General features: G+C 46.6%; 8 protein-coding genes and 1 non-coding gene across 9 annotated transcripts; 2 read left to right on the top strand and 7 right to left on the bottom strand.

Moving 5' to 3' along the window:
- Positions 1 to 599: 599 nt before the first annotated feature.
- On the bottom strand, positions 600 to 4,301 carry AGABI2DRAFT_180216 (hypothetical protein; the record flags this gene model as incomplete). The annotated part of the gene is made up of 4 exons (XM_006464093.1): positions 600 to 2,171; positions 2,334 to 3,392; positions 3,448 to 3,552; positions 3,606 to 4,301. The coding sequence occupies 4 exons, from the start codon at positions 4,299 to 4,301 to the stop codon at positions 600 to 602; spliced, it is 3,432 nt and encodes a 1,143-aa protein (XP_006464156.1).
- A 3,454-nt stretch (positions 4,302 to 7,755) lies between these two features.
- AGABI2DRAFT_120931 (hypothetical protein) lies at positions 7,756 to 8,310 on the bottom strand (the record flags this gene model as incomplete). Its single annotated transcript, XM_006464092.1, has 1 exon — positions 7,756 to 8,310. One exon carries the CDS (start codon positions 8,308 to 8,310, stop codon positions 7,756 to 7,758), a length of 555 nt encoding a protein of 184 aa, XP_006464155.1.
- Positions 8,311 to 9,173: 863 nt separating this feature from the next.
- On the top strand, positions 9,174 to 11,202 carry AGABI2DRAFT_194712 (hypothetical protein). Its single transcript, XM_006464091.1, has 5 exons — positions 9,174 to 9,604; positions 9,659 to 9,841; positions 9,898 to 10,179; positions 10,229 to 10,650; positions 10,706 to 11,202. Exons 1-5 carry the CDS (start codon positions 9,223 to 9,225, stop codon positions 11,063 to 11,065), a joined length of 1,629 nt encoding a protein of 542 aa, XP_006464154.1. The 5' UTR covers positions 9,174 to 9,222; the 3' UTR covers positions 11,066 to 11,202.
- Positions 11,177 to 12,930, bottom strand: AGABI2DRAFT_180214 (hypothetical protein; the record flags this gene model as incomplete). Its single annotated transcript, XM_006464090.1, has 7 exons — positions 11,177 to 11,274; positions 11,341 to 11,368; positions 11,440 to 11,803; positions 11,861 to 12,010; positions 12,065 to 12,254; positions 12,318 to 12,447; positions 12,499 to 12,930. The coding sequence occupies 7 exons, from the start codon at positions 12,928 to 12,930 to the stop codon at positions 11,201 to 11,203; spliced, it is 1,368 nt and encodes a 455-aa protein (XP_006464153.1). The 3' UTR covers positions 11,177 to 11,200.
- A 91-nt stretch (positions 12,931 to 13,021) lies between these two features.
- AGABI2DRAFT_t95 lies at positions 13,022 to 13,116 on the top strand. Its single transcript has one exon. It is a non-coding gene; the product is annotated as a tRNA-Lys (tRNA).
- A 1,148-nt stretch (positions 13,117 to 14,264) lies between these two features.
- On the bottom strand, positions 14,265 to 15,624 carry AGABI2DRAFT_75156 (hypothetical protein; the record flags this gene model as incomplete). Its single annotated transcript, XM_006464089.1, has 7 exons — positions 14,265 to 14,596; positions 14,640 to 14,784; positions 14,834 to 14,893; positions 14,944 to 15,171; positions 15,249 to 15,325; positions 15,375 to 15,420; positions 15,472 to 15,624. 7 exons carry the CDS (start codon positions 15,622 to 15,624, stop codon positions 14,265 to 14,267), a joined length of 1,041 nt encoding a protein of 346 aa, XP_006464152.1.
- Positions 15,625 to 17,118: 1,494 nt separating this feature from the next.
- On the bottom strand, positions 17,119 to 18,239 carry AGABI2DRAFT_74733 (hypothetical protein; the record flags this gene model as incomplete). Its single annotated transcript, XM_006464088.1, has 5 exons — positions 17,119 to 17,544; positions 17,592 to 17,754; positions 17,818 to 17,907; positions 17,960 to 18,140; positions 18,197 to 18,239. The coding sequence occupies 5 exons, from the start codon at positions 18,237 to 18,239 to the stop codon at positions 17,119 to 17,121; spliced, it is 903 nt and encodes a 300-aa protein (XP_006464151.1).
- A 1,171-nt stretch (positions 18,240 to 19,410) lies between these two features.
- AGABI2DRAFT_194710 (hypothetical protein) lies at positions 19,411 to 20,437 on the bottom strand. The gene is made up of 4 exons (XM_006464087.1): positions 20,211 to 20,437; positions 20,085 to 20,147; positions 19,788 to 19,994; positions 19,411 to 19,722 (listed from the first exon to the last, which is right to left on the bottom strand). Exons 1-4 carry the CDS (start codon positions 20,367 to 20,369, stop codon positions 19,639 to 19,641), a joined length of 513 nt encoding a protein of 170 aa, XP_006464150.1. The 5' UTR covers positions 20,370 to 20,437; the 3' UTR covers positions 19,411 to 19,638.
- A 106-nt stretch (positions 20,438 to 20,543) lies between these two features.
- AGABI2DRAFT_187489 (hypothetical protein) lies at positions 20,544 to 25,352 on the bottom strand (the record flags this gene model as incomplete). The annotated part of the gene is made up of 14 exons (XM_006464086.1): positions 20,544 to 20,931; positions 20,989 to 21,053; positions 21,123 to 21,331; positions 21,403 to 21,658; positions 21,721 to 22,329; positions 22,383 to 22,547; positions 22,602 to 22,707; positions 22,771 to 23,305; positions 23,361 to 23,821; positions 23,920 to 24,108; positions 24,162 to 24,300; positions 24,349 to 24,479; positions 24,533 to 24,694; positions 24,852 to 25,352. The coding sequence occupies 14 exons, from the start codon at positions 25,350 to 25,352 to the stop codon at positions 20,713 to 20,715; spliced, it is 3,747 nt and encodes a 1,248-aa protein (XP_006464149.1). The 3' UTR covers positions 20,544 to 20,712.
- Between the last annotated feature and the right edge of the window lie 785 nt (positions 25,353 to 26,137).

Genomic DNA, 26,137 nt, shown 5'->3' with positions numbered 1-26,137 from the left:
CAATAATCTACGATCTGGGGGCGGAGGGAGAATATATAAATATACATTCAAAACGGACCCTGCTTTTTTTTTTTTGCTTTATTTGTATGCCCGAGGCTTCCTGCGAAAAAATTGATTGGAGCTGTTGTACATAGAGCATGTGAATGATCTTTCACCGATAATAAGCTTTTGACATTTATCTATCCCTCCGTGCATTACACGGAGGTACTCCATGTGTTTTTGTAAATGACATCCATCATCATTCGGTCAAGCGTTACGCCCACATGTCCATGTCATTAACACAAAGCATGTATCTCGCTCAGGCCAATACGCACAAAAGTCGATTCACAATCGCTACATCATCATTCAAAACTTAAATAACCCAATAAATAACACCACCTTACATCAAAAAACACAAAAAAAAATAAAAAAGAAAACAACATATCACACAAATTAAACTTTCACAAAAACCAACAAATCCTACACTATAAACAGAAAGAAAAGAAAAGAAAAACACAATTAGAAACATCGAGTAAACTATAAAAACAAAAAAAAAATCCATCACAAATCGTCCAAAAACACACAAAAAAAAACTTTTTTTTTTCATTCAATCCTTTTCTTCAAGCATAATACTCTCCTCCATCCTGCTGCTGTTGCTGTTGTTGCTGTTGTTGCAAATCATATCCATAAATCCCCTGATGCTGATGTTGTGCTACTTGCGACTGCGAAGAACCCAAGTCCAAACTCGAATACTGCTGATGTTGATGTGGATGATGATGAGGAACTTGAACTTGCTGTAACTGATGATGTCCCGGATGATGATGTCCCACAAAACTCGTTCTCGATTCCGACCTTCTCAACTCTTGCGTACTATCAGCCCCCAACGGTGTACTATACACCGCGGGACTCGACTGCACCGACCCCGATCTCGTATACGTCGCCGTCGTCGGATGATACACTCTTCCCGGCACAGGCGACGCACTCCCACTTCCCCTCCCTCCTTCATTACCACCACCACCAGAAGAAGCATTACTAACCGTACTCATCGGTCTCCTAATACTCTCCCCACCCCCAGTATGATTCCTCCCAATCAAACTCGGCGTCATACTCCGATGTCTTCTCATAGCAGCCTGCATACTACCACCACCTGTAGAAGTCGAAGGAAGATTCAATGGTGGTGTTGATGATGATGTCGGATTAGTACTGGTATTGGATGTCGGTTCAATAGGATGGTATAAAGAAATGTGATCAAAAGACCGTTTATGCGATGGAGCGGATATCGACGACACGAAATCATTTTGTGGTACCATGTTCATAGTATTCATGGTATTCATAGTATCCATGGGGTTCATGGGGTTCATCGTATTCATCGTGTTCATCGTGTTCATCGTATTCATAGTGTTCATGGTATTCATGGTATCCATCGTGTTGAAAGAATTCATCGGGTCCATGGAGTTCATGGTATTCATCGGGTCCATCGCGCCCATCGCGCCCATCGCACCCATAGCATTCATCGGGTTCATCGGGTCCATAGTATGCATCCCTCCCATACCCATCAACCCCCCCATAATCCCCCCCATCCCTCCAAAAAACGTATCCGCAGGCACAGAAGCCCTCCTATCCATCTGTCCACCCGTCGTCTGCGGCCTCACCGATTCTTCCACCAACGTCACCGGTAAACTCGTCGTCCTCTGCGGTTGTTGTACTTGTTGTGGTACTCGTTGGACTTGTTGGACTTGTTGGACTTGTTGGACTTGTTGTACTTGTGGTACTTCCGATACTCGTTGAATTGGTTGACGCTGCCACCCCCCCTCTTGTTGATACCTCTGACAATCCCTCAAAACCAATCCTTCCTCTTCTCCCCCTCCCACTTCCGAAACATCACTCGCCATAACTTCAACTTCACACATCCCCATATCAAATCCACTCCCTCTCCTCCCTCCTACCGCCGTCTGTACATTCTGTACATTCTGCGGATCAAACCCAAACATCATATGTTGTTGTTGTTGTTGTTGTTGTTGTTGTTGATGTTGTTGATGTTGTGCATACCCAAACTCATCGTCAAACCCCTCTTCCGCCCCACTCAAATCACTATCCTCTCCCCCACTCTCTCTCCACATCCCCATCGCCCCCGTCTCGAACGTCCCCCCTCCTCCTCCATAACCACCGGCTCCAACAGACCTCTCATGCGTCTTCAAATGTTGATTCAAATTATCTCTTCTCGAAAACCTTCTCTGACATACCGGACATCCAAAAGGTCTTTCCATCGTATGCGTCCTCACATGTCTCTTCAAATGTTCCATCCTCTTAAACAACCTCCCACACGAATACAACGGACACATAAATGCCCTCACCTTCCCATTACTCGAATCTCCTCCCGTTTCAAAAGGTGATGATGTAGATGTCGTAGATGACGATGACGCCGAACCAGTAGCTCCTTCGGGTAATATCCCATTCGGTGGATATACTTCTTCGTAATTGGATGAGGATGGTACTGGATGTGCAGAATATCCTTCTGAAATCATCACCCCCACTTCTGGCACAACATGTTGAACCTTTTTACTATTCCTAATAACCCCATCCGCAGGAATCAATTCCCCCCTCGCCTGTCTATGAAACAACGTCGCAGCATCCATCTCCGCTCTCTCCCTCGCATCCAAACTGCCCGGTCCAAACTCTTCTTCCATAGACGAATACGGTCGATGAACATGGGTATAAGGATGAGGATAAGGATAAGATCGTTCACGAGACACCGAAGTCGAATGATGATGATGATTGTGTCGTCCTGAACCCAAGGACGACGATCCCATACTCCTAGGTCTCCCTCTCTCATCCGCCGACGTCGAGGAACTGGAGATACTCCTACTCAAAATACTACTCCCCGCAGCACCCGAAGCAGGATTCTTCTTCCTCCTCTGCTTATACGTCGGCGATCCTTCAAAAAGACCAAACAAATTCGAAAAAAAGGTCGCCGAACTCGTTTTCGATAAATGTCGTTTCCGTCGAACGTGTTGTCGATGCATCCGTTTCTGTTCATCCGTCAAACCATCATCACCCACATCACTCATTTCACTGTCTTCCGTATCGATATGTAAATTCGTCGCGCCATCAATTAATTCAGCATCACTTTCTGTATCACCGGAGGAGGATGCCTCCATTTCAGATTCAGAGTCGCCGTCTTTGGATTTAGCGAATTGTTCATAGAGACTGCGTTTAGGATCATAGGTAAAAGAGAGGGCAGGTTCGCCGACAACATGGGTGGTGGGTTCGAAACCCATTTTTTCCCGTTTGAGATCGCGTTCGAGGGCATCGAGGAAGAGACGATCGTGGGGGACAGAGAACCAGTAAAAGACTTTTTGTTTCTTTTGAGTGCGGATGCATTGGTACTTGAACAAGAGATCGAGAAACGGTGACTGATGCGAGTGTCAGGGTGAGAAAGATGAAAAAGTAGCACAAAAAAACACAGACCTTGGGTTCTTCGAGGCAGGCGTCAACGCCAGGCTTGAGGTTGCGAAGGTCACTAAAGATACCCTCTTCGAATTTTTTCATATTTCGGACGGGACGACCAAAGGCCTGTGAGGTGGATTTTAGCAAGGATAAGGATCAGTTTGTGACAAGGGTCGCACCTCGAAGCGAAAAACAAGGGCACGGACGATATCGGTGCCGGTGATGTGGTAGAGTCCGTTCCAGAGGACACAAGTGACGAATTCCTGGCTGGGAAGCATGAAGCGGTTGAGGGAGGGGTGGATGCCCTGGGTGTAGCCGTCGGCGGGGGTGCCGGGGGAGAGACCCATGCCCCAGCCGGTGCTGCTGCCGACGGAGGACGGGGCGCCGAGCGAGGCCGAGGGGTAGGCGTTGGATCCGGCAGTCGGCGCAAAGGACTGGGTGGGACGGGCGTTGTCCCATTGCGACGGTGCGGTGGCGAGGAAGAACTTGAGCCGGTCAAGATGGGCCAGTTTCTCCTGCTCCGGCGCGGTGAGGGGCCGGCTGAGGGCACGGGCGACGGCGGGTTCGAGGGCGTAGTCGGGGGGTGGATGGGGGACGACGGGGGTGGCACCGGGATCGTCGCCGGTGAGTTCGCCGGAGAGAAACTGGGCATGCTTGTGCGCATTCGACGGGCGGGCCGTGCGCTCGTTCGGATCGTGGTCCGAGGCAGCGGTGGAGGTGGAGACGCTGAGCGAGATCGGCAGCGGCGGGAGGGTGTTCCTGTGGGCGGGCCGGGGATAAGCGGGGAGGGGGTAGGTGTGAGCGTGTTGAGGGACAGCGTAGTGAGGAAAGGGGGTGTCGTCGGAAAAGGAGCGCGGCGAGGACTGGGTCGACATGCTGGAACTCCTTCTTGGCTGGTCGCAACTAAGTATCACCCAAGGCTGTGCTGTTGCCTTTGTTTGGTCCCGTCTCTTTCGCATCATCTTCCTTTCTGCACAGCATGGAGGCCAGGAATCGAGAGCGGGTGTGTCGGTTATCCCGGACTGAACCCAGTTTCTTCAACCACGCGGCCTCCATCTGTTTCGTGCAAGCGGATTTAATTATCCCGGCTGACGGAAGAGCCAAAATGACAGTATCTCGGAGGACATGTCGACGACGTCGAGAAGATAAGTAACATACAGACGGCTATAACAAAAATTTTCCGTGTGTATCGGGAAATCCTGTCCAATCCGTCAATCCTCTCTCTCTCTTTCGAGCGTTGAACTCAAAAGAGACATCCAGGTTTCATGTTGGAACTGTGTCAATGTAGAAAAAAAGATACCACGCGGGGTGCATTCAAAAAAAAAGATCTCTTTCTGCTTCACCGATCACTCACGAAGGAGACGCAGTTCGTAGCGGTAGTAACCCTAGGGTTCAAACAAAACCTCAAAGTTCCGACACCATGGCTAGGGCATGCCTGATCCCAATATTCCAACAAACAAACGATATCGTCGGACTTAGATAACCACTTCAATATCTTGAAGTACTCCCTTCTCCTCACCCAACCTCTCCACCTGCTCTTTCCAACGCTCTCCTCAACTCCACCACTTACACATTCCCCCTCAAAAAGACCTCTCAACTCTAAATATAGTCTTAAAAAGCGCAACCGGGATCACCTTTTCAACCGCCATCCCACAATGATACCATCAAGTAACTCAATCCCCTAAAGGAAATATCTGCCCAGATGTACCAGGTACCCCAAACCTAAAAATAAAATAAAAATTGTCGATCACAATATTAATAAATAAAATAAGTGCATTGGAGTTAGCGCAAACCAACGTTTTTTTTTGCATCGGTTACTGCGTCTAATCAAAGAAGCGAATTACGAGAAATTGCAGTGCAAAACACAAAGAAATTGAGATGGAGCGGCCTTGGGAGCAGGGGACTCAGGGACTCAGGACGGAGGACGGAGCGACGGAGCGAGAATTTCAGGAAATTGCCGATAAACAAATACAAATTCTCGTTTCTCTCAACATTGAAATCCGATGACATAGGAAAAAAATTCCTCTACCACAAGGGTTGATAACAGTATATTCATAAGTATGTGCATGTGTGTATAATGTTGATCATGATCATGATCATGAAACACAAAGAGAGCAACGGAAGAGAGCAATGTAAACAAAATCTCGGAGATGCTTGTCATTCAGTGTGGCTAGGCTGTGTATGTCAAAACCTCGTTTAAGATTTAGAAGCATCTCTACCAAATGTCAGTGCCAGTGCCAGGTTCAGGTTTACGAATAATGATGATGATGATGATGATGCATGATGTCGATAAAGTGATTGACAGGAATCAGACAGTGGCGTTTCCATTGACGTGCGGAAGTTAGGGGAAGACATACATAGTACGATTCCTTGATTGTTGCCTTCTCATTCCGACGGTTGCGAAGTTCCATGTATGTCGCTTTACTTAAATCGGAACCACAGCAATTATGTATATATTTCGGTTTCGGTGATTTTCGCTTTTTGGTTGCTACATAGAACGATTAACTTATGCTTTCTGGTTGCTAGACCTTTCAATACGTTGGTTGGTTGACATGGTCACTGTGAAAAGTGGAGTTCAAAAGCACAAGTTACGACAAGTTGAGAGGGGGGGGGAGCTCAGGACAGGATTACTACAGGGAGGACTGAGACTCCGGGGGGAGGGGTAAAATTTCTCATATTTTCAAATACCTTCCATGATCAACAACCAATTATAAAGTCTCCGTCTCTCCGTCTCCGACTCGCAATTTTTTTTGTTCAACGACAACCATCATTCGGTGATGATGATTATCTGATGGAACCCATCAATACGCGGGGAAATCAAGAAATAAGTAAACGCTTCCGCTATCGTGCAGATGGCTTGGGATTTACAGTGGATAGTGAGTTAAGATAAATATCCGATGTAAATTAACCACCAGGTGAAGCATACAACGTTGATCATAATTAAACAACTATATCGTCTCTCTTATCGTGGACTTTCACATCGAATACAAAAAGACAGGATCCCTCGGAATCCTCGGATTCCCATCATCTAGCTTCTTTATCATCTTGAGCATTTCCTGGTATCCAAGCTCACAGACACAAATGTATTCAAAGTCGCAACATCATACTTATATTAATTAAACGTAGCCACACAAGTATATTGTCTCCCAACTCAATTAACCAAACAACTCTTAGTGTATTGAAACCACACGACTCAATGAAATGTATTATACTATGGCGACAGACCCAGCATGTCCGAGTACGTCTCCATGACACTCGCCGCATGTTACTGGTAAGTTAGTTGTCTCGTAACCTAAGATTCAAAGAGGGATTGGCCGACAACTCGAAATTAACACGGCGGCGTTCGGGCTGTGCCCGAACTATTCATCTTTTGTTTTGTTTTCCTTCTCTTTTTTGTTCTCACGTTAGCTAGGTATTTAAGTAGCGCATGTGTACTTCTCGAGGTTAACACGCCACCTTCACATTGTCCGTCACTGACACCCTCTATCTCAGCACTTTTTGTAAGGAAACACTCGTCTCACCATTGGCGACTTTCAGCTTTACTTTCGATTGAACCTTGATGACCCTGGACGGCTATGTTTTTTTATATTGAAATGCTATTAACGCGTGTGATTTTTCACACATGCTGTTTTGTCGGCTTGGATGCTTGACCTGCGCTTGGACTGTTCACTTTGTCACACCGTCGAATTAATGTGGTTATATTTCTAGCAAAAGGGAGTATGACTACACTAAAAAAAAATAGAAATAGAAAAAAAAAACAAGAAAATAAGAAAAAGAAATAAGGAAGTAGAAAAATCGTAAATTCGTGAGTGGAAAAGGATTTCAAGAGACGACGAGACCCGCCTTCCTCTTTGTGTTAATAATACAAATCCTAGTCAAGGATGGAGGTCATCGCAGAATAGTGACTATGAGCAAACATGAACACCATCAGCAAATCGGCAATTTGCTTTTTACCTTTTGTCGCTTTTCGGCCATTTTGCAAATTTGATACATGTTCAAAAGCCAGGCAAAAGTCAAAATAATAAAATGGTCTTTTCAACATTAGGTACATCTAGTAGTAACGTCTGTAACCTTTAATTTTTTTTCCAGGTTTTTGCTTTTTCCAGTTTTTCAAGGCATCTGCAGGAGGCCAGCTTTTTTCAAATCCGGGCCCAAAACGTGGCAACAAATTTTTTGCCGCTTTTTGCCGCTTTTTCTCGCTTTTTATCGCTTTTTTAGCTTGTACAAGCGAAAAAAAGCTAATTGCCAAACTCCTGATGACGTCTCATGTATATAAGCATCAACAGCAGCAAGAAATTGTATGGTGCCCAATACAGGCATACTCCTTTGTCATTGGCAAAGAATACGAGTGCGATGGAGCGTTGAGCCATACGAGGGTATGTATAAGCGTTGAGAACCTCGCTTGAGAGAACGTAGCTTCCACAAAACTTTCTCATTGAGAAAACTCGGGAGACGATCTGCCCTTCTGACTTTGTTCCGTGGCGCAGAGGATGTGAGATCGACAGGACGATGATCAATTATGGTAGAAGGTGCAACGATAGGTTTCGGAGTGCGAGAACCAATAGGTTGTGTGACGAACCGTCCCCTCGATGAATCTAGTATTTCGTCCTGAGGACTAAAAAGAGAAGCGGTATGGATGCGGACATAGCCATAATCCGCCAAAGGCGAATATTTGGAGTAGAAGTTGTGTGGCGGCGGAACAGGCTCCCAGATATTGAAAGGGGCATTGGACGCGGAATTCTGCATCCAGTGAGCTGGAGCAGTCAACATAGGGATAGTGGTATTGAGTTCTTCGCTAACAACCATGTCATGGAGATGTTGAGCTAGGCTCACAGATCGGGCGAGTTGAGGTTTGGGTGCGACGAAATAGAATGGGGCGTCCATGACGGGAAGGAAGAAGGATTGAGAAATGTCGTTAAAGGCCTTTGTGCTGTTATATATATCAAATATGCACGCTTCAAAAAGGGAAAGTGCATGGACTTGAGGGTTATTTGATGTTTTTTCTATAATCAGCTGATGCGTGTCTACAGAACAACCGCCACCGTTTCCGTGTCCATTATGTCGTTGCATTGCCCACCCATTTCTACCAAGACAGATACAATCCAGCCTTGAGAGTATTCACCCCTTTAATACTGCTAGGTTCCAAATTGGTCAGTAGAACATACAAAACGACTCTGGAAGATGCGAGATATCTCGTCTATAATTAGAAATGATCGCAGTGATCAATGATCTTCTTACCTTGGCTTGGTTCCCTTTGCGCAAAACTGTGCACGGGGGAAATCGAATGGCCCATTAACATGCTCATTTTCGTCGCTTAGACTGGGAATTTACCTCTCAACCAAGCTATGGATTCAAGTACGGTTCGCTTGGCCTGGGAATATAGTCCAAAGTGCCTACTACACTGAGAGGCGCATTGACCATGAAGCCATGCTGTGATCCATTATGATTGGTCGGTTTTTTGATGCCATGGCACGTGTTGGGGTGCTCCACGACAACAGCTTTTCACCTGTTTATAGTGATCAGTGCACGCGATGAAGCTGTGTATCGAGCGACATACTGTTTCGCAACTTATTATTCCTTCCTACCATCAGTAGGACATTTTCTCCAGATTTCACAGCCTCCTAAGCGCGGGTTTGTTCATTTGTCACAGAGCCATGAACCCCACAAACCCACGCCACGGGAATGAGGCGCAGTAGCCGATGACGTCATGAGCAACCCTGAAAGGCGCACCGAAAGCTGTTAGTCCACTAAGTCCATCTCAACCATTCCACACTTCCTTCCAATTACTTCCTGTCCATGGCAGAAACCTCAAACGTCGCCGTCGTCCCAAATGGCCACAACGTAGAAACAAAAGTTCAAAATACTTCGAAAACTCCTTCACCGAAACTCAAGGTCGAGCCTATCAGCAAGTGGACGAATAACACTTCCCCCCCGCTCAACTCTTCCGATCACGCTCTTTCCGCGACTTCTCCCGTTTTAGAGTTTCCTGGAAGCTACCCTTACAGTCCAAGTTCATTGGAACCCGGTCCCACTTTCGAAGAAATTAAAGATACAGCAAAGCAATATATCCATGCTGCTGGCCAATATGTTCCGAGTCATGAAGATGTCAGCAAATTGGCTCATAACGCGGGTCATACAGTTCGCGAATATTTTCCGAATGGTGTCTACATGGGCCTTGGTGTGTGTTTTCCCAGTACGAAATTAGAGTTTCTCCTCATCTAACCTTGACTAGGTCCTAATTCAACTCAGGAAGCCGTTCCAACCTCCCCTATTGAAGAAAGTGAAACTACACCCCATTCGGGGGAAGGGTTTGTGCTCATCAATCGTGGGAAGAGAACACAGGGCGACTCCGAGCCACAGCTTGCGCCTGCCAATAAACCAGCACCAGCACCCCCAGAATTCTCCGGGGCTACACGTTCGCATTTTCTTCACCTTTGCCTCAACACGCGGCTTATATAAGTACCGTAATAGGAACCAAATTGCTCATACAGGAATCTAAACATGACAAGAACAGTAGCCTTTCAGTACAAAACGATCAAGCCAGTGAAAACGCAAGTTTGAAAGTCCTACCAGGTTCAAAGGCCGCATCGGTACAACATCACGATTCGGCCCTTACTCCGTACAGCTATACGGCTAAATCCGCAATCAGTCGATCCTCTTCCAATTCTGAGGTAACTGTCAGCCATAATCATGTCGATCAACGGACGTCAGCCATAGGGACTTTGAACGACGATCAAGGGGTCGAAACGCAAGGTATGGTCCACTTTGTCTCCACTAGCACGGTTAACAAGTAAGCATATAGAGCGTGCGGCAGGTGTAATTAATCACGGGGATTATGATGTTCTCCTAGGACCAAGTGGGGAAGGTACTGTTACTGCGCCAACAGCCGGGATTGCGGCTGGTAGAGGCCCAGGCCCAGGTATCACTGGACCCACCACCTTACCGGCAGGAAAAGAATCAAACACCGACTTCCAACCGAAGAATGGCGTGCTTGCCACGATAGAAGACGAAGGCTCGGCGGAAGAGCCAGAGCCAGTCCGGATGAATGTGACGGAAAAAATAGTTGGAAAAAACGAGAGCAGTCAATCCGAGCTGAAAGGTGCTGAGAAGGAAATCAGGAAACTTAAGGAAGAAGTTTCAAACGCGCAGAAAGGACGAAAATCGCAGGGCGCTGGGGTGAAATCACAGGCCCAGGTTGAAGCAACCACGGTAGGAGAAGAAACGGTGAGTCATCAGAGATGCCTTTTGATCTTTTTTCTTGACGTGATCGATGTCCTAGGGCGAAGAAACGCCTACCAGGGCAAGAAAAGAAAACACACGAAAGATGGGAGATCCGTCGACAACTTCCCAATCCACCGATCCGCCAGTTTCGAAGATCATAGAGGGACAAGAAGACGCCCCCAAAAAGGAAAACCCTCGATCACAGTCACCGATGACAAGTGCCAATAATCCGCATGTCGGCCGAGCGCTGTCAGGACCTAACGCGAAGATGTTGGCCGATCCACCGCCGACCAACGGTGCCAACGGTGCCGAAACCTCAGAAGAACAACAAAGGAATGGCCGGAAAAAGGGAAATTTCGTACAAAGGTTGAAAACTTGGTCGAAGAAATTGAGTCAGAATAGGAAAGGACAGAACTAAAGGCATACTGCAATGGCTTGACTTGGGTTATTTGTATCATATTCAATCGTGGCTCCTAATATGTAGTATTTCTTGAATCTGACGCTCATTAGCAAGCACAATCATGTATGTATATTTTCTCCTTCAACACGTTAATCAGAGATTCGAGCGAAGGGTCTGGCATCGAGTCTGGTGATAGTATCGTTCCAGAAATTGGAAAATTTCCTGAGCTAGGTAGGGATCATCAAATAGCACGCTCAGTTACTCTGCTGTGAGGCAAAGTGGATCGAACTCACCGACTTCTGCAGGTGCTTCCTGAGGTATCTGCACAAGATACACGAATCAGAACCAATCAAAATACATCAAAAAAAAAAAAAAATAGCTGAACAGCATACCAGATGACCGGCCTTTTTTATTATTGTATTCGAAGAATTCTTCGGTCGGAGCCAAACTCTCTCATGTTGTGATCCAGGAGGTCCAAATTGAGGGGCACCTTGTGCTCCAGAGACGATCCAATGTAATCTTACAGATTCGCTTAGGTTCCGCAGGGAAACGAAAGCTTCCGTTGGGACATCGCCTCCAAAGAAGACGAGAGCTTCGTGGAAGGGTGTGATTTTTGTTTTGGCTGTGGTTTTAGTTACACCGGTTGCGGTGGTCACGGTGGTTTCATATAGAGCAGAATCGACATAGACCTTGAGCACGTCAAGGTCCCAGGATTTGTAGTAGGGGGAGGATGAGAATTCGACGTAAGCTTGTTCCCTGAGAAGATTCTGAAACTCAATGATCTCACTGGCACCTGGAAGACAGTAAACGCACTTGGATTCCCATGTATCTTTGCGAACAAGAGTTTTCATAGCGCCTTTTAGTGCCCAGTCAAGCACCGGAGGTTCTTTGGGATTAATCATCACTGGATCTATCAAAATGACAGCCGAAAATAATTCAGGATGGCTGACGGCTCCGAGAGCACTATATGAAGAGTTAGCTAGAGGCGCGGAATGAAATAACGAATTCATGACATACATGCTAGTGCCTCCAAACGAATGGCCAATGGTTATCAAAGTACGATTCTCAAATCCCGAACGAAGGCGCTTCTCAACCTCTTGGACAGACACGCGAGGGAGATGTACCGGAAGGGATTTACCCAGAGCATTTGAGGGTAGAAAATGGAGGAAGAAGTTGTTAATGTCCCGAGCGTTGTCGCTCCAGTCAACTGCGAACACAAGATTTTGTCAGTCGCGTGGAGATTGCATGATAGATATGAGGGAATCAGTACAGAAGGCGGGCAGGTGATCGGAGTTTATAAGTCCTGCGTCACCGTGTTGAATACTCTCCCACGTCCATACTTCGTCTATCATATGGGCGAGAGGGGATGAAAGAACGCGTGCTAGAACTGGTTCCCATATCTAATGAGTTTTTGGGTCAACTATGCTTTATTACGCTTAGTTCAAACAAACCTCTTTCGTATGTCCGTTGGCGTGTGCAAAAAACAGTGTTATTCCCGTCGAGGTGGACTTGTCCAAATCATTCCTCACGTAACGGTTAACGACATTCCAGAGAACCTTCTCGTGTTTACCATTCTTGACTGACGAACTGTTCCAATTCTCCTGAAAAGTTCCATACACAAACTTGACAGCATTGTCTCGTTCGCGCTTTCGTGCATTAAATGGAGGAATACGCGGAATAGGGAGATCAGGTCCACGGCGGAGATATGCAGCGGGAAAGATGTGTGTAGAGAGGTTGAATGATTCGTTGAATCTGGGTTTGCGAAGTTTGGAAGGTAAAGATGGATAGTTTAGCGGATCATTTGGGGGTAAGATTGGTAGAAGAGGGCGGCATGGGAAAGGCTTTACAATCTTGAGAGGTATAGGAGGATAGCTTGAGGTCATCGACAGGGGTAAAATGGAAAAGCAATTTCAACGTGGCGGGATGGCCAGTTTATATGTGGTCATATTCACCAGATCAATATTACTCACGTCGGCCCGCCTAGCTCAATCGGATAGAGCGTCAGACTCTTAACTTGTTTGGGCGGGTATGAAATCTGAAGGCTGCGAGTTCGACCCTCGCGGTGGGCTACTATGACAATTTTTCTCTCTGCTGGTAAGCAATATTTTCCTCGGCCGGAAGTGACTCTGTGAGTGTCGAGCCGCAGTATATTTTTACCGTATACTAATACAACTGATTCATAATTGCAATTTGTTCTGTGACTGATACGACGTGAGCGAAATTGAGGAAGATCCGATCCTTCTCTTCTTTTTTTCATTTCTAGTTTTTTATTAGTCCCTCTTTTCTTCTTTCTTCGGCGAGCAGTTTCGGGGACGATTCGATTGGTTGCGCTGTTGTCACTTCGTGGATTCGTTACTCTCAGCGATAGGACAGCAAGACCCATCCACGGGAACAGCTCCCGAGCAACGAACGCCGTACTAATGGTAGCCGAAGAAGTCAAACACGCGGAAGAACAGATTAAATTAGAAAACCACACCATGTGGGTGAAAAATCGCTATGAATCCTCATCGTCATCGATGATTTCATCCCCCAGATCATTATTTTCTTCCTCAACGGGATATTGATCATGGATAACCCATAGGTCATTGACTAGTTCACGTATTTCGTCGATGTCAATATCCGCTGACATTATACTAGCAGTCCGACGTCTTAAGGATCTATCCAGGAAAGAAGCATATTCTTTGAACATGCGCCCCAGATTGCTGCTAGTGGAAGCCCGGGAATATGATTTTACCAAATCTGTGGCTAACGATGAATGAGGAAGATATCAATCATCGAGAAGCATGAGAGAAGTCGAGGCCTGTGAGAGACTGAATACCTTTAGGAAGAAGCGATCGAACCGGTGCAGTTGAAGGCTGTCCTGGGGCTTGCATCCTGTCGATGGAAGGTCAAATCAGAAAAACTGAATCTTAAAAGCCTCCTTACGTTTTCAGCTTAATACCTGAAACACCTTCACCGAGCCATTTATCATACTTTTGGCGATCTGAGGGATCGAATCCTCGAATGACATCCCGGATAGAATACAGAACCCCTCCCTGTGGGAGTCAAGAATTATTAGAACCAGGGTGAAACGCGAAGACTTACAGGAGCAAACGTCGAGTAATTCACCAAGTTATGACCGAAGTTAGTTCTGTCTTGAACCGGTATTACCCCACTGATCTCAGCGAATGACGGTAACCCTTCGGCATCAGTAAGGTGCGCTCCAAAGGCGTCTATGTTATCTAGAGCACTCCTTGTTCTTGGCAAAGTTCAATACACTCTTGAGAGGGAGATAAATCACCGACCGTAGAGGGAACGTTACATTCTCCACGTGGGCTGATATTAGACTCGAAGAATAGTAAGATGTCTGCAATGATGGTATAGGGGTTACCTGATAAGCTTTACATGTGAGGGTAATTTTACTCACCCTAAGGGCGTCTAGTTGCATCCAGGCATGTTCTGGCCACAGCTGTGGAGATCTGAATGGTAATGACAATGAGGCCATCTCTTTCAAACAACGTAGATGAAAAGCCTCATTGAGAATTTGTCTAGTGCTTCGTTTCTGACACACTTGAATTTTGCTTCCATGTCGTAAGTATGAAGTGGGAGTAACGCACATCGTCCTTATAGTCGATCATATTGGTTGATAGTATCGGAAATGCCAATACAGGAGTTTTCATGAATTCGTCAGTCATTTTTGTGAGGAGAGCGGCGGAGAAACCTCCGAAGTTGGATACGTCATTCGTAAGTTGAATGCCCTATCATGTCTTTAGACGTAAGACGAATCAAATCGTCCAGAATATGAACCTGAATGTTATCACTTTCTTCAAGGAACAAACGAATTGACGTGTCCATCAAATCATTATCCTAATCATCTTATATCCAATTTTGAAGTCTTCGCAGAAATTGGCTCTCACCTCGTTATACCGGTGAAATTGATTTTGACTTTGCTTCCAGTCTTCTCCGGGATTTTCCCAATGTAGTACATTTGGCACACGTTGAATACTTCGAGGAAGATAGTACACATGGCTGTAATCTGACCAATAACGTATATTTTGGACGTTGGTGGCGCCGGCCATGTGAGGAGGATCTGATGGATCTTCTTCTTCCATCTGCATATGATAAGTGCTTTTCGTTATCTGGTTCTGTCGAACTTCGTCAATTGAATGATTCCTGCCCAAACTCAGTAATTAGAAGGGTGGCAATTCAAATGATAGGAGACATGCCATAGGCCTGGAGAGGGTTGGATCTCGCTTGTGGCGCCAAGTGCATTTGACTGTGCAAGAGTCCCGAAATTTTCTATTACAAAGTGAGATACATATAAGTTGTCGTTAAAACCACCGCAAACCTCTTTGATCAAATATTACTACCCTCGGATAAAGAGTATAAGACCCCTGAAAGCTGGGTAAGAACTCGGGTCATGGAAACGATTGATTAGCGCGCACATCTAAATTGTACCGCTCCGTAAACGAGATTGTGGTATCAACATCATCCTGTTCGTTCATGTCCAGACTTCTGTATTCATCTTGCATGTTCCAAAAGTGGGTTCCAACATGATTAGAGTAGTTGCCCAATTGCAGATACAGTATCTCTCTCATGGCGTAGTAGATGGGAGACGTGAAGAGACGTTGATGTTGTGACACTCGACGTCCAATGGTATCGTGTCACGTATAGTGATACACATGTGGGTGCCACCTTGCGCGGATTTCGCCCTTGCGAAGAGGCTTATCAGAAGGCTTAATCGCTTAGCCGCAGCCTAATTCGACTTGGTTCTGAAGTGACAGAATTAGAGTACCAATACTAAGCCTTAGGACGAGGCACATATGGTCACTGTGCGTGACATGTCGGTAACTTGTGTTCTAAGTGGCTGATCCGGAAGCCGTCGTGGCTAATAATTAAGGGTGGCGTTGGGTCTGGACTTTAAACCTTTCTCACGAGGGCTGCACTGCACCCGATGAGAGGCCGACTCGCTGTCTGTCTGGATGATATGGTTTTTTAATGCCTTCATGTCCCTTGTCTGGACCCGTCAAGTTGCTGACAAAGCAACTTAGTCATTAGTCGGTACACTCGGAGGTTCAGGGCGAAAAATGAGAAAGGTCTAGGTCTAGAGATTAAACCAAGCAAGTTGAGCTCTCGATCCATCTGACCGCCTTCATATGAAATCTGAAACTTGCGATCCTCGGGCAGGCATGCGTGGCGGTTCTATTTTTTCTGTCAACTTTCCACTCATCGGGTCTATATTTCGGGGCTTTATCGGGGCATTCTGCGCAAAAAATATAGCACCGAAATTTACGTTAAGGCGGCCATCAGCTCTTTTACTTACGCTGGTGAGATCTTGAGACCCCAGGTGATTCCGAAAATTCCAAAGTATCAACGTGGGCTACTCTTTTCCATGTTCCTTGTTCCCTGGTAAAGTCAAATGGGGAAGTTAGCCAGGTCGGCATGACCATCTCCATGCGTTTCGCAGCCCAACATCGATTTCCGAACAAGATTAGGCCGTTATCTTGTGCAGTTTCGTATCAGGAATAATCATCAGAAGTCCCTTCAATAATGCGTGATACATCTTTCGGGAAACGGGACGGTTTCGGCGAGTCGTTCATACACTCTCATACCCTGCTCATACCGGGTACAGTCTCCACCTTCCGTGATATATAAAACGGTTATGATCTTCGTCTTGGCCCTTGGTCACAGGTCTGCAGCCGAGATTCGGAAAATCGGGGGTAAAGGTGAGGCGAAAAACTAATAGAACTTGAGGTAAAACCTCCCTGAGGTCACATAACGGAGTGAAATGAAATCGGGAATAGACCTCGAGGAGCGCCCTAGAGGTTGTCTTTATTAGATCTTCCCATGATTCACGGACTTAGTGTCGCCCACTCTAAAACGCTTCTTTTATGCCGGGCCAAAACATCCACTGAATCGGATACCAGATACGGAATATAGCACTAGTCTATTGAATGCACACTTGTTTGAATGAATGAATTCCGCAATGACCGCGTGCATGAAATCAATTGTGTATTGCCGTACATCTAGTGGTATAATGTTGCTGTGGTGAAATGTGTTATCAGGAACAGGAATCAAGCACTCGATCAGGCTTATAGCACGACGCGGAAACTGTCTAGCACTCGGCGATCTTCGGAAGACAGGGGCGCATAGGCAGTAGGGGACCCTTTCTGCTGTGAACTATTTCGAGGAGTAGGAAGGACTGGTTTCCTTGCTTCTTGGGCAGGTTCAAGGGAATTGATAGAAGGAAGCGGTCTTCTCGAGCCGGAGGTGGCGTAAGGTGGGATAGCTGGTTGTAATGATGACATTGCAGGAAAGTTTACGGACAACCCGTGGTGGTGTGCGTAAACCAATGTTGGAGGGGGGTCATCGTAAATCTCGCTGTCGTCAGAGGCATACGACGGCCGATCGGGTTTACCACAAAGATTCTTGTTGCTGATGAAAACACCGTTCGGCACACGAATATTCCGAAGATAATCATAGCGCTCTATCACTGGCAAGCGGGAAAAATCAGAACCCTGCTAGTGCAGTGAGAACGCGCTCATCTCCCAGAATACCCACATACCGAGAAGTATGCGACAACGTGCCATTTCCTGATTTCACTGGTTCCTGGCAGATGAACTGTCACCGAATATGTTTGTTTTGTTAGCCCATTTGGTTTTGATGGCCTGTCTTTCCTTCTGACTGGCGGGGGTATGATTACGCTCGGATCCGATGCTCGGCATGCCCTTATCATGATGGAAACCATGAGTTACAGGAACTTCTGACCTGGGGAAAGCGTAGGGACATACCGTCGCGCAGCTTTGGCATCCCTCTCCTCTTGAGTTGTTTCAATTTTCTCTTCGTAAAATAGATAATCGCCTCTCATTCTACTTTGCGACCTACCGAAACAGTAAGAAAAGTGTGCACATGACAATAAAAAAAGATACCAACCATCGGCGACCGTCGGTCCAGCGTAGCAAACCACCGTCGTCTTGAGCCTCTTCCCAGACATATACGTGTCCACTCTGAAGCTGTTCTCTTTCGCTCGCGAGTAGGCGCCTTTTGATGAGCGGCAAAACATTTTGCCTTACAGCTTCTAGAACGACGTGAGCATCATGGGCATCTCGAATATCTTCGCCAGAGTAAGTCCTCGATTCAGAGACAAAAGACAAGTCCAGAAGAACGCACGGAGGGCTGGATGGGTAACAAAGGCTGAACTTGATGAGGGCATCGCAGGAGATACAAAGGACATTTTGAACCCAGACGATCCATCGAGGGAGGGCTAGTTTTATAAGATCCGGTCAATTGGCGTGACCACGAACCTCACACGGGGCCGGAAAGTTGACGGAACAATGGATTTTTGAAATGACTTCATCAGTACAGAGATGGTCCAGACCCCAAGTGTGTTTAAGCGGCAGAAGAAATGAGTTTGGCGTGGCGGGTGACAGCAACCATGAGTCTCACGGCCCGAGTAGATCAATTGATGGTACACACAAGCTTGGGCCTGTTCGGTTTCGAACCAGATGTCGCGATTTCACGCTCTTGTTGAGGCCGTGTATCTCACGGTTTCAACCGCAAGTCACAGTGTGACGTCCACTAGTGCCTCAACCCACCACTGCCATAACACCAAATATTGCCCATGAATAGTCTGCCAGTCAATAAAACTTGTTCAACCGTAAATTATTTGGTTCCAAGAAGTTGTCGATACGAAAATCAAACTTCCCAACTTGTCGGCCGAGTGTCTACAATGACCTCGTTCAAACCCCGACGATTGGCACACTCCTCCGGCTGTTTATTTTTCGCAACTCTCGAGAGGTCAAATTGCCAGTGGAAAAGGTTAATAGGATAAACTTCGGTTATCCGAGGTTTCGCCCCTGGCTAAACAACGTCCACAGAGCGACAACGCACTACTTGCCACTTCCCGGACACAAGTGATAATTTTGGACAAGTTTCTCACCGTTCCTACTCGCCCTCCAAGCAATACTTTTCTGGTTCTAGTGGCTCGCTTCCATCTTTATCATAGTGTTCAACTTGTACGAAGAATTAAACCCGATCTCTGCATTAGGATCAGCCGGCATCACTCAAGTTGAATTTTTTGATATTGCTGTCGCAGGGGAATTCACTGCCTTTAATATAGTCACGATCCTATATTGAGGTGTTGCCTCATTTATGTAGTATATGGCATTCAACCGACGCTGGATTATGGAATCGATAATGGGGCTAGACTTTGATTCTGTATTCAAGGCTATGTTGTGCTAGCATGGGAGGAGGACAGTTAGTAGGTGCAGTGCAAGTTGTAACCTATCCCTAGATATAAATAGCCGCCATATAAATAGAAGTACAACCACGAGTCCGAAGTACCGGCTTGGTTTATGGAAAAGATACACAAGTCTATGATGCCGCGTGTCAAGGAAAATCGATTTTGCCCCAGCAGTCTCATAATGCTTCTTATCTTCTGGCACTTAACAGGTTTGGTTAGGTTCCAGCCAGTGAGTCTGCTCCTATATAATCATCGTATCTAAGTCGGACTGTACTACAACATCTAAGGGCTGGCCTTATCAAAAGACTGTACATTCAAGAAAATCTGATGCAGGCGAGCACTATCCATGCTTATAATACTCGGCTATGAGTTAAGAAGCGAAGGTTTTTTCCGCCTGGGATAAAGAGTTTGCTATCCGGAGATACACCCTGTTAGCCTCCGCTTTCTTGTCGGCCTTCAAGACGATCCGCATCAATTAAATTTCATCGAGGAAATTTCAAATGGAATAAATGTCCTTACCGGACAGTCTTTAACGACTGCATCCCCTGCCGCTTTCGCGTGATTGATAATGACCTGCAAACCCTGCGCAACGGCATTGCGGAAGATACCCTGTACAGAATCCTTCTTTGCAATGAGAGCCGCAGTAGTGGTTTCTACTTCACTAGCCAATTGACTGGTCCTGGAAATGATCTCGGTAGCATCCGCCTCATTAAACGCATTGACATCCTGAATAGAAAAAGAACCAATGGATTACACAGCCTTCAGCCTTTCCAAATTCCAGACACTACGAAAATTAAAACACGAGAACCTACATACCGAAGCATCTTTGGTAATTCGGTCAAGAATCGTAGTCATCGCCAAATCGTCGTTCGCCAAAGCCTGCCGAGAGGAGGTCATGAAATCTATTAAGTTTCCTGTGCGGTCCGGCTGGAACCGACTTACTATCACATTGAAGCCGGAGCCACCCAGGTGTCCACGTAAATTTGCAACAACCTGCCTAGCCTCAGTGATATCATTAATCACGTCGCGGCTTGTAAGTGGGGCGCCAATAGAAAGGGTTGCCAATGCGATAATAGCGGTCAACGTGGTGAAGAAACGCATTTCGTACTATGTCAAGGCTCGAGGTGATGAGGAACGTTTCTAGTCGCTTCCGCCGCTCACCTTTTAACGGCGTTTGTAATCGCACAGCGCTCAGGAGTACCTTCGAGAGATTTCTGCTATCGATCATGTACGAAGAAACTTTCGCCTTCTTTTCCATAAAGCTTCCGTCGGATATCACTGCAGATATGGAAGACGCATATCCTCTAGAGAACCCGAAGTACAAGAGAAGTAAACTTCATGTTCAAAAATGCTATGGTATTATGATATGGGCTAAGGTATCAAAATGCTAGATGAAAGGGGGTCCATAAATATAAGCAATAGTGATATCCTTGAAATATCACATTCAAAGAGTAGTAGGTTCACAGCTATCAGGTTTGAACCGCAAACGCGATAACAAAATCGCCTCCCATTCTCCATTATGAGATGAAACTTTGCTTGCCGATTGGCGAGAAGTCTCTGCAGGAGCGTCTACTGGAGGCCCAGCCCCATCATATTCCGAGTCGGTGGTGAACATACCCCATGGTTGACCCGTCTTCGGTGAACCAAACACATTGAAGTGAGCCTGTCGTATCAATACATGAGGACAATATTAATACGTAAACCAAAATAGTTGACTTACATGCCCTTCCGGGTGATTGTGACTGACCAAAAGAGCATAATTGGGCGTTCGCAGGGTACCAACAACTAATTATTAGGCGAAAAAGAAAACCAAAATTAGCACTAGGCATCGCAATATCCAAACTTGGTACCTACTGAGAAAGAGGTCCTCCCGCTGAATCTGATGCTGAACACCGAATATCTTCAATATAGTATCCACATTCGCTTTAAACCATCGTTTGGGAGCAGCGAGTTGTTCACCCTGTTCCGAACGCATGTACCTGTACTCCGTTGTTTCTGCACATAGAATCGCGGCTCGGTGGCCCGCCTTGAGTGGGTATGTGTAACGACGAGTGACAGCTCGCCTATACACCACAATATAGGGGTGAACAGCGTCAGAAACTTGACAAGGTTTGAGGAAAAGAAGTGAACGTACGGAAAATTACCATCACCCTTAGTCTTACTAAGTAGTCCCATAATGGTATCCAAAAGGGTGGTTTTCTTCGCTTTCCGCTCACTACCAGTATTCACACGACCATATCCTTCAATCGAAGACAGTCCACGAACTGCCTCGAAATGAGATCTGTGAGGGTGAAACGCGTTGAACAGAGTAACGAATGCGCCACGGGGCTTTGACAGATAGCCAACAGCACCCAGATCGACAGGAGTAGGTTCCCATACTGGTAAGCTAACTGTAAAAAAAGAATAACGTTTAAGTGACGATATGTGAGGAGATAGAAAGGACCAAACGCACGTGAGGGGTGGTATTCATGGGTGAGAAGCAGGCGGTATCTTCTTTCATTCCTTATCTGAGCCAGAAGCTCGTTTTCAGGTGGAGGAGAAGCTGCATCGTCGTATTGCGGTCGATGTGGACTTTTTATAGACATTTCAGACAGTGTGGATGCAGAAATCGAAGATTGTCTACTGGGATTAGGCGTAAATACGATTGGTTCGGGGAATTTGATGTCTGGTGTAGGCACAGAGTGTTCTGTATGGGGGTATCTATCATGAATGTCTGATAAATTAACTGCGGGAGAAGATTGAGCACGAGAGAATGGAGTTAAGGTAGAGTATAGCTTGAACTCACGTTGATCATCATCCGAATGCAACGGAGAAAGTGGCCTCAAGTCAGGTGATCGACTAAGGTTGTGGGTATCAAGTTCTGGCAGAGTAACTAGTCGAGGGGTACTATTGTCCTCCAAAGTAACTCCCACCGAACTGCGAATACTCTTCATATCGACTACAATCTTCGAAAAAGGGGGTCGTCGTGCAGGATCCTGATCCCAACAAGCTATTATAAGACTCTGTAGTGCCGGTGTGAGGTACACAGAACCTGTAGGAAACGCAGGACGTTCGCTTTCATCTGATTCAACAGAAATGAGTGAACAGATCAAAAATGAAAGAAAGGAACATTACCTAGAACGAGGCGAGATATGACAAGATCATCGGCATATGTCCAAGGTATATTTCCCCAATCCAACACTTCCACCGCACAGATAGCAAACGAATATACGTCCATTTCCTTCGTAAGATGAGGTGACCCTCGCATTAGCTCGGGAGCTTGCCAGCGCAAAGTACCATCTACAGCATTGCGATCAGTCAAATCAAACAGGTGGGAATTACTCATCCACTGACGAGGAGGCGGGGCGCCACTGATATTGAAGGCTTCTGTCTTCATCTCGCTCTGACCAAAATCACTAATCACGCAATGTAACCTGTCATCCACCAAAACGTTCGCGGCCTACGCAAAAGTATCCCTATCAATATCCAGAGGAAGAAAATCAGATATCAACAAGCCCCTTACCTTCAAGTCACCATGGTTAACATTTTGACTATGCAAATACTCCATTCCCTTGGCAATTTCATATATAAATCGGTGTAGATCTCGACTTCGTGGATGCTTGAGATCACGAATGGGAGATACGACTTTGTCTGGGGTAGATTGCTTTGGCGAGTTGACTCCTGGCCATAACGGGAAAGTAGCTTGCCGGTCTCCCCTAGGTGGAGGTAGACCGACAACAGCATGCTGTGGACTCAACTTCCCATTATCATTGTGCGCCATTCCATGGATCCTTCTCAAAAATTCGCCCAGACTTCCATTCTTCAGATATGGACTCACGAAGAACCAAGGTGGGTCTCCCGAAGTACTGCTAGCACCAAAGAGTTCCAGAACGTTCGGATGCTTGAGAGTCTCCCATATGGTAACTTCCCGACTGAACAATTCACGTGGTGTGGTATCTGCTAGGACTTTGATGGCGACTGTGGTGCCACGCCAGTTTCCTTTGTACACGTCAGAGAAGTAACCAATTCCTATCTTCTGATCACGATCAACCTCGAATCTAAATACGACTTTTTTAAGTTGATCATAAGTAAGAGATTGGAAGAGAAACGTACTTGGTAATTGTCCAGCTTGGGAGACTGGTTTCAACTCCTCGACTCATCCGCCTCAAAGCATCGATTCCGCACTCCAAGAATTCCCTATGCAACGTATCCTTTGCGGACAATGAGCTTATACTCCCGCTCGAACTACTCGAGCTATCCATTGTCTGCATGCTGCGTCCAGATAGCTTCGTACTCATCCTTCGCTTCATAGGCGGTTTGTTCTCGACCGTTGGAGTTTGAGCTTCTTGCCGTTCGTGTTCAATGACTCGTTCGAGGGCCCTTTGAAGCGTCTTTATAGCGTCAGGCATCTCTTGACGCTTTATTTGGAATAGTTCGAGCATTTCAGCGTCGTTACTTGTTTGAAGAGCCAGGCGCATCAGGTGGCGTAGATATTCCGCATCGTGAGCCCGATCAGTAACATCCTGAACGGACTGGAGCTGAGCTAGAGATGATTTGAGTTGCTCCGGAGTCATCTTATCAGAAATGGCAGGCAGAGGAGCAACGATGTCCTACAAGTATGATGTCAGTCAGTAAACTCCTTCGGCGAACCATAAGTAGGACATTCCCGTACCTGCTGAGGGCTTTGCGGAGGAGAAGATACGATCGTCGCAGGCTCGGATATGCCAGTAAGCATCAAGGCATTGCCAGCCTCTTGTTGTTTCCGCTGTTCAAGGATTGCTGCGTACAACTTGCGCGTCTCTGCTTGTCGTTGCATTTCTGACTCCTTTGTTTGTTTGAGGATCCGGATCGAAACGGAGATCTAGGTATCTGTGATCAATGATTGAGCCAAAACAGCGGGAAGACGACACATACGTTGAACACGTCAAGCGCCTCCCTAATGTCTGTATCGCAGCCGCTTATCTCACCCATGATATCATCACGTTTTAGGTAGCGTTTGATGAATGGCCTATTAGCTTCCTTGACCATAAGCCTGCGAACATGCTCGAAGGCACTGGGTGAACGATTAGCTAACATCCAGGAAAAGTTCATCAAGACGTACTCCTGCAGTCTCTCAAGTGGTAACTGAAGCTCTTCCGTCACTAAATCCCCTGCTTGGTGGATTTCTTGTCGAACTGCAATTAGGGTGTCCGCGCAGCGCTCAGTAAGACGCACACACGACATGGCGTTTACCTGCATAGAGATGAGTACCAAGAGGAAAGCTCAAGAGAGTCAGATATACTCACATCAACGTTCTCCACAGCATCCCATATCTGAAGTAACGTTCGTGCTGCAGGAGCCAGACCGGGGATTGGTACAAGCTCGAGAAAGTCACCTCCGATGTCCAGAAGTTCGTGGGTTACATCGGCTGCAATGCCAAGGATGGACTTGACTGCTGTAGCGACGCGCTAGAAGACAAGGCGCGCTCAGTAAGCTTTGGTTTTGAAATTGAAACGCTGGCCGGGGCGATCACAGTTAACCGATCCAAGGTTACGTCACAGTTAACCGGCACCCGCCCGCAGATCGTCCACAGCGCCCAAAGAATGAAGAATAGGAGCAACTCACCTTCTTTGCGTGACTCCGTGCATATTCCTCGTCTGGAGAATGATGCTTTCGCTTTTTCGGAGTTTCCTGCTTCTCCCACCAAGATGAAGCCAGGGATTGGCTCGCGCCCGACTTTGGAGTTCCCAGTATGTCATTGATCTTCTTTCTCCATACGCTCTCGTCAACACGTTCGGATGATTTCGAGTGCGTGCGTGTGAGTTCGAGAAATCCGCTCTCTTGCTGGGTCGGAAGAGCCGTAAGCGTGGACACAGGACTTGACGTCAGCGTCAATAGCGGCTGGGAAACCGATCTCCGATGTGTGATGACTACAGAGCCTTTCGAAGAAGTTGAAGGCTCAGGAATGCCTTCTAAGCCCTCCAGCTCTGAAACCCGTTGAGGTGATCTGGCCAGGGCGCGTTTGGGGTTGAGGGGAGAAGACGTCTTGAGGGTACTAGTCGACGACGAATTGGACGCTGAGGAAGGAGTTGAGGAACGGGAGGAGGGGGGTGTTGGTGAAGTCATTTAGATGTGCAACAGGTAGGTGACACAGGTATCTTTATATCAACATCATAGCGCTGGTCGCCCATAACCGAACTTCTGGTGGAGATACACAAATGTGTCATCGTGGGAGGATGTATCAGCTTTGTTGTTTAGCCACCACTTTCCGTTCGGACCCGCTCAGGAAAACCCTGGATCGGTTAGTCAACACAAATACGCATACGAGTCTCTTTTACCAACGTTTCAGCCAGCGGAGCAGCGATAGTTGAGCGTTCGACTACTAATCCAATCTGACGCATCTGATCTACAGCAGCAAGCTGTGTGTTCCCCTGACATTGTCACTCACATGCGTGACATGCGAAGGCTATGACTTCACGCAGTTCCTCCGGCCGCCAAAGAACAAGAAGAATAGAAGGTTTTACATCCTTTCATTGTATGATTCACTCTCGCTGTAAGGTAGAAGTCTTCAAAACAGCCCAGCATACCTGTTAAGACTGCAATGACGCGTCCTGCTGTAACTCTTCTTCCAGAGTCCACCCGACTCCAAGACAGTCCACCGATAATGTCTATCGTACTGTACCCCACAACGGTTATTAATTTCCGCCCACAACCTTCGAAATCAATGCCGCAGGTTCCTTCAATTGGTAGGCAGTACCTCTGCCAGGCGTTTCGCAAAAAGCTTGACCGGAATTGGCCATGTGCCCGTAGGTACTCAAAAGGTAGTACTGCGCTAGTGACGCGATCATAACTTCGATAACCTGATTGCAATTGAAAGTTGATTCCAGGATCCGATTGGATCAAGATGAGTT

The sequence above is a fragment of the Agaricus bisporus genome (genome assembly GCF_000300575.1).
Source record: "Agaricus bisporus var. bisporus H97 unplaced genomic scaffold AGABI2scaffold_9, whole genome shotgun sequence".
Taxonomy (NCBI): domain Eukaryota; kingdom Fungi; phylum Basidiomycota; class Agaricomycetes; order Agaricales; family Agaricaceae; genus Agaricus; species Agaricus bisporus.
Note: the sequence above shows the minus strand (reverse complement) of the source record. Positions and strands in the feature narration are given on the sequence as shown.

Bases quoted from the DNA above. Each gene is read 5' to 3' on its own strand.
- AGABI2DRAFT_194712 (XM_006464091.1), top strand. From the start codon at position 9,223: ATGGCAGAAACCTCAAACGTCGCCGTCGTCCCAAATGGCCACAACGTA. The intron at 9,842-9,897 runs GTTCGCATTTTC...GTACCGTAATAG, and splicing joins AGAATTCTCCGGGGCTACAC to GAACCAAATTGCTCATACAG. The intron at 10,180-10,228 runs GTATGGTCCACT...GTAAGCATATAG, and splicing joins TCAAGGGGTCGAAACGCAAG to AGCGTGCGGCAGGTGTAATT.
- AGABI2DRAFT_194710 (XM_006464087.1), bottom strand. From the start codon at position 20,369: ATGCGTTTCTTCACCACGTTGACCGCTATTATCGCATTGGCAACCCTT. The intron at 20,148-20,210 runs GTAAGTCGGTTC...TCCTCTCGGCAG, and splicing joins GCTCCGGCTTCAATGTGATA to GCTTTGGCGAACGACGATTT. The intron at 19,995-20,084 runs GTATGTAGGTTC...TTTTCTATTCAG, and splicing joins GAATTACCAAAGATGCTTCG to GATGTCAATGCGTTTAATGA.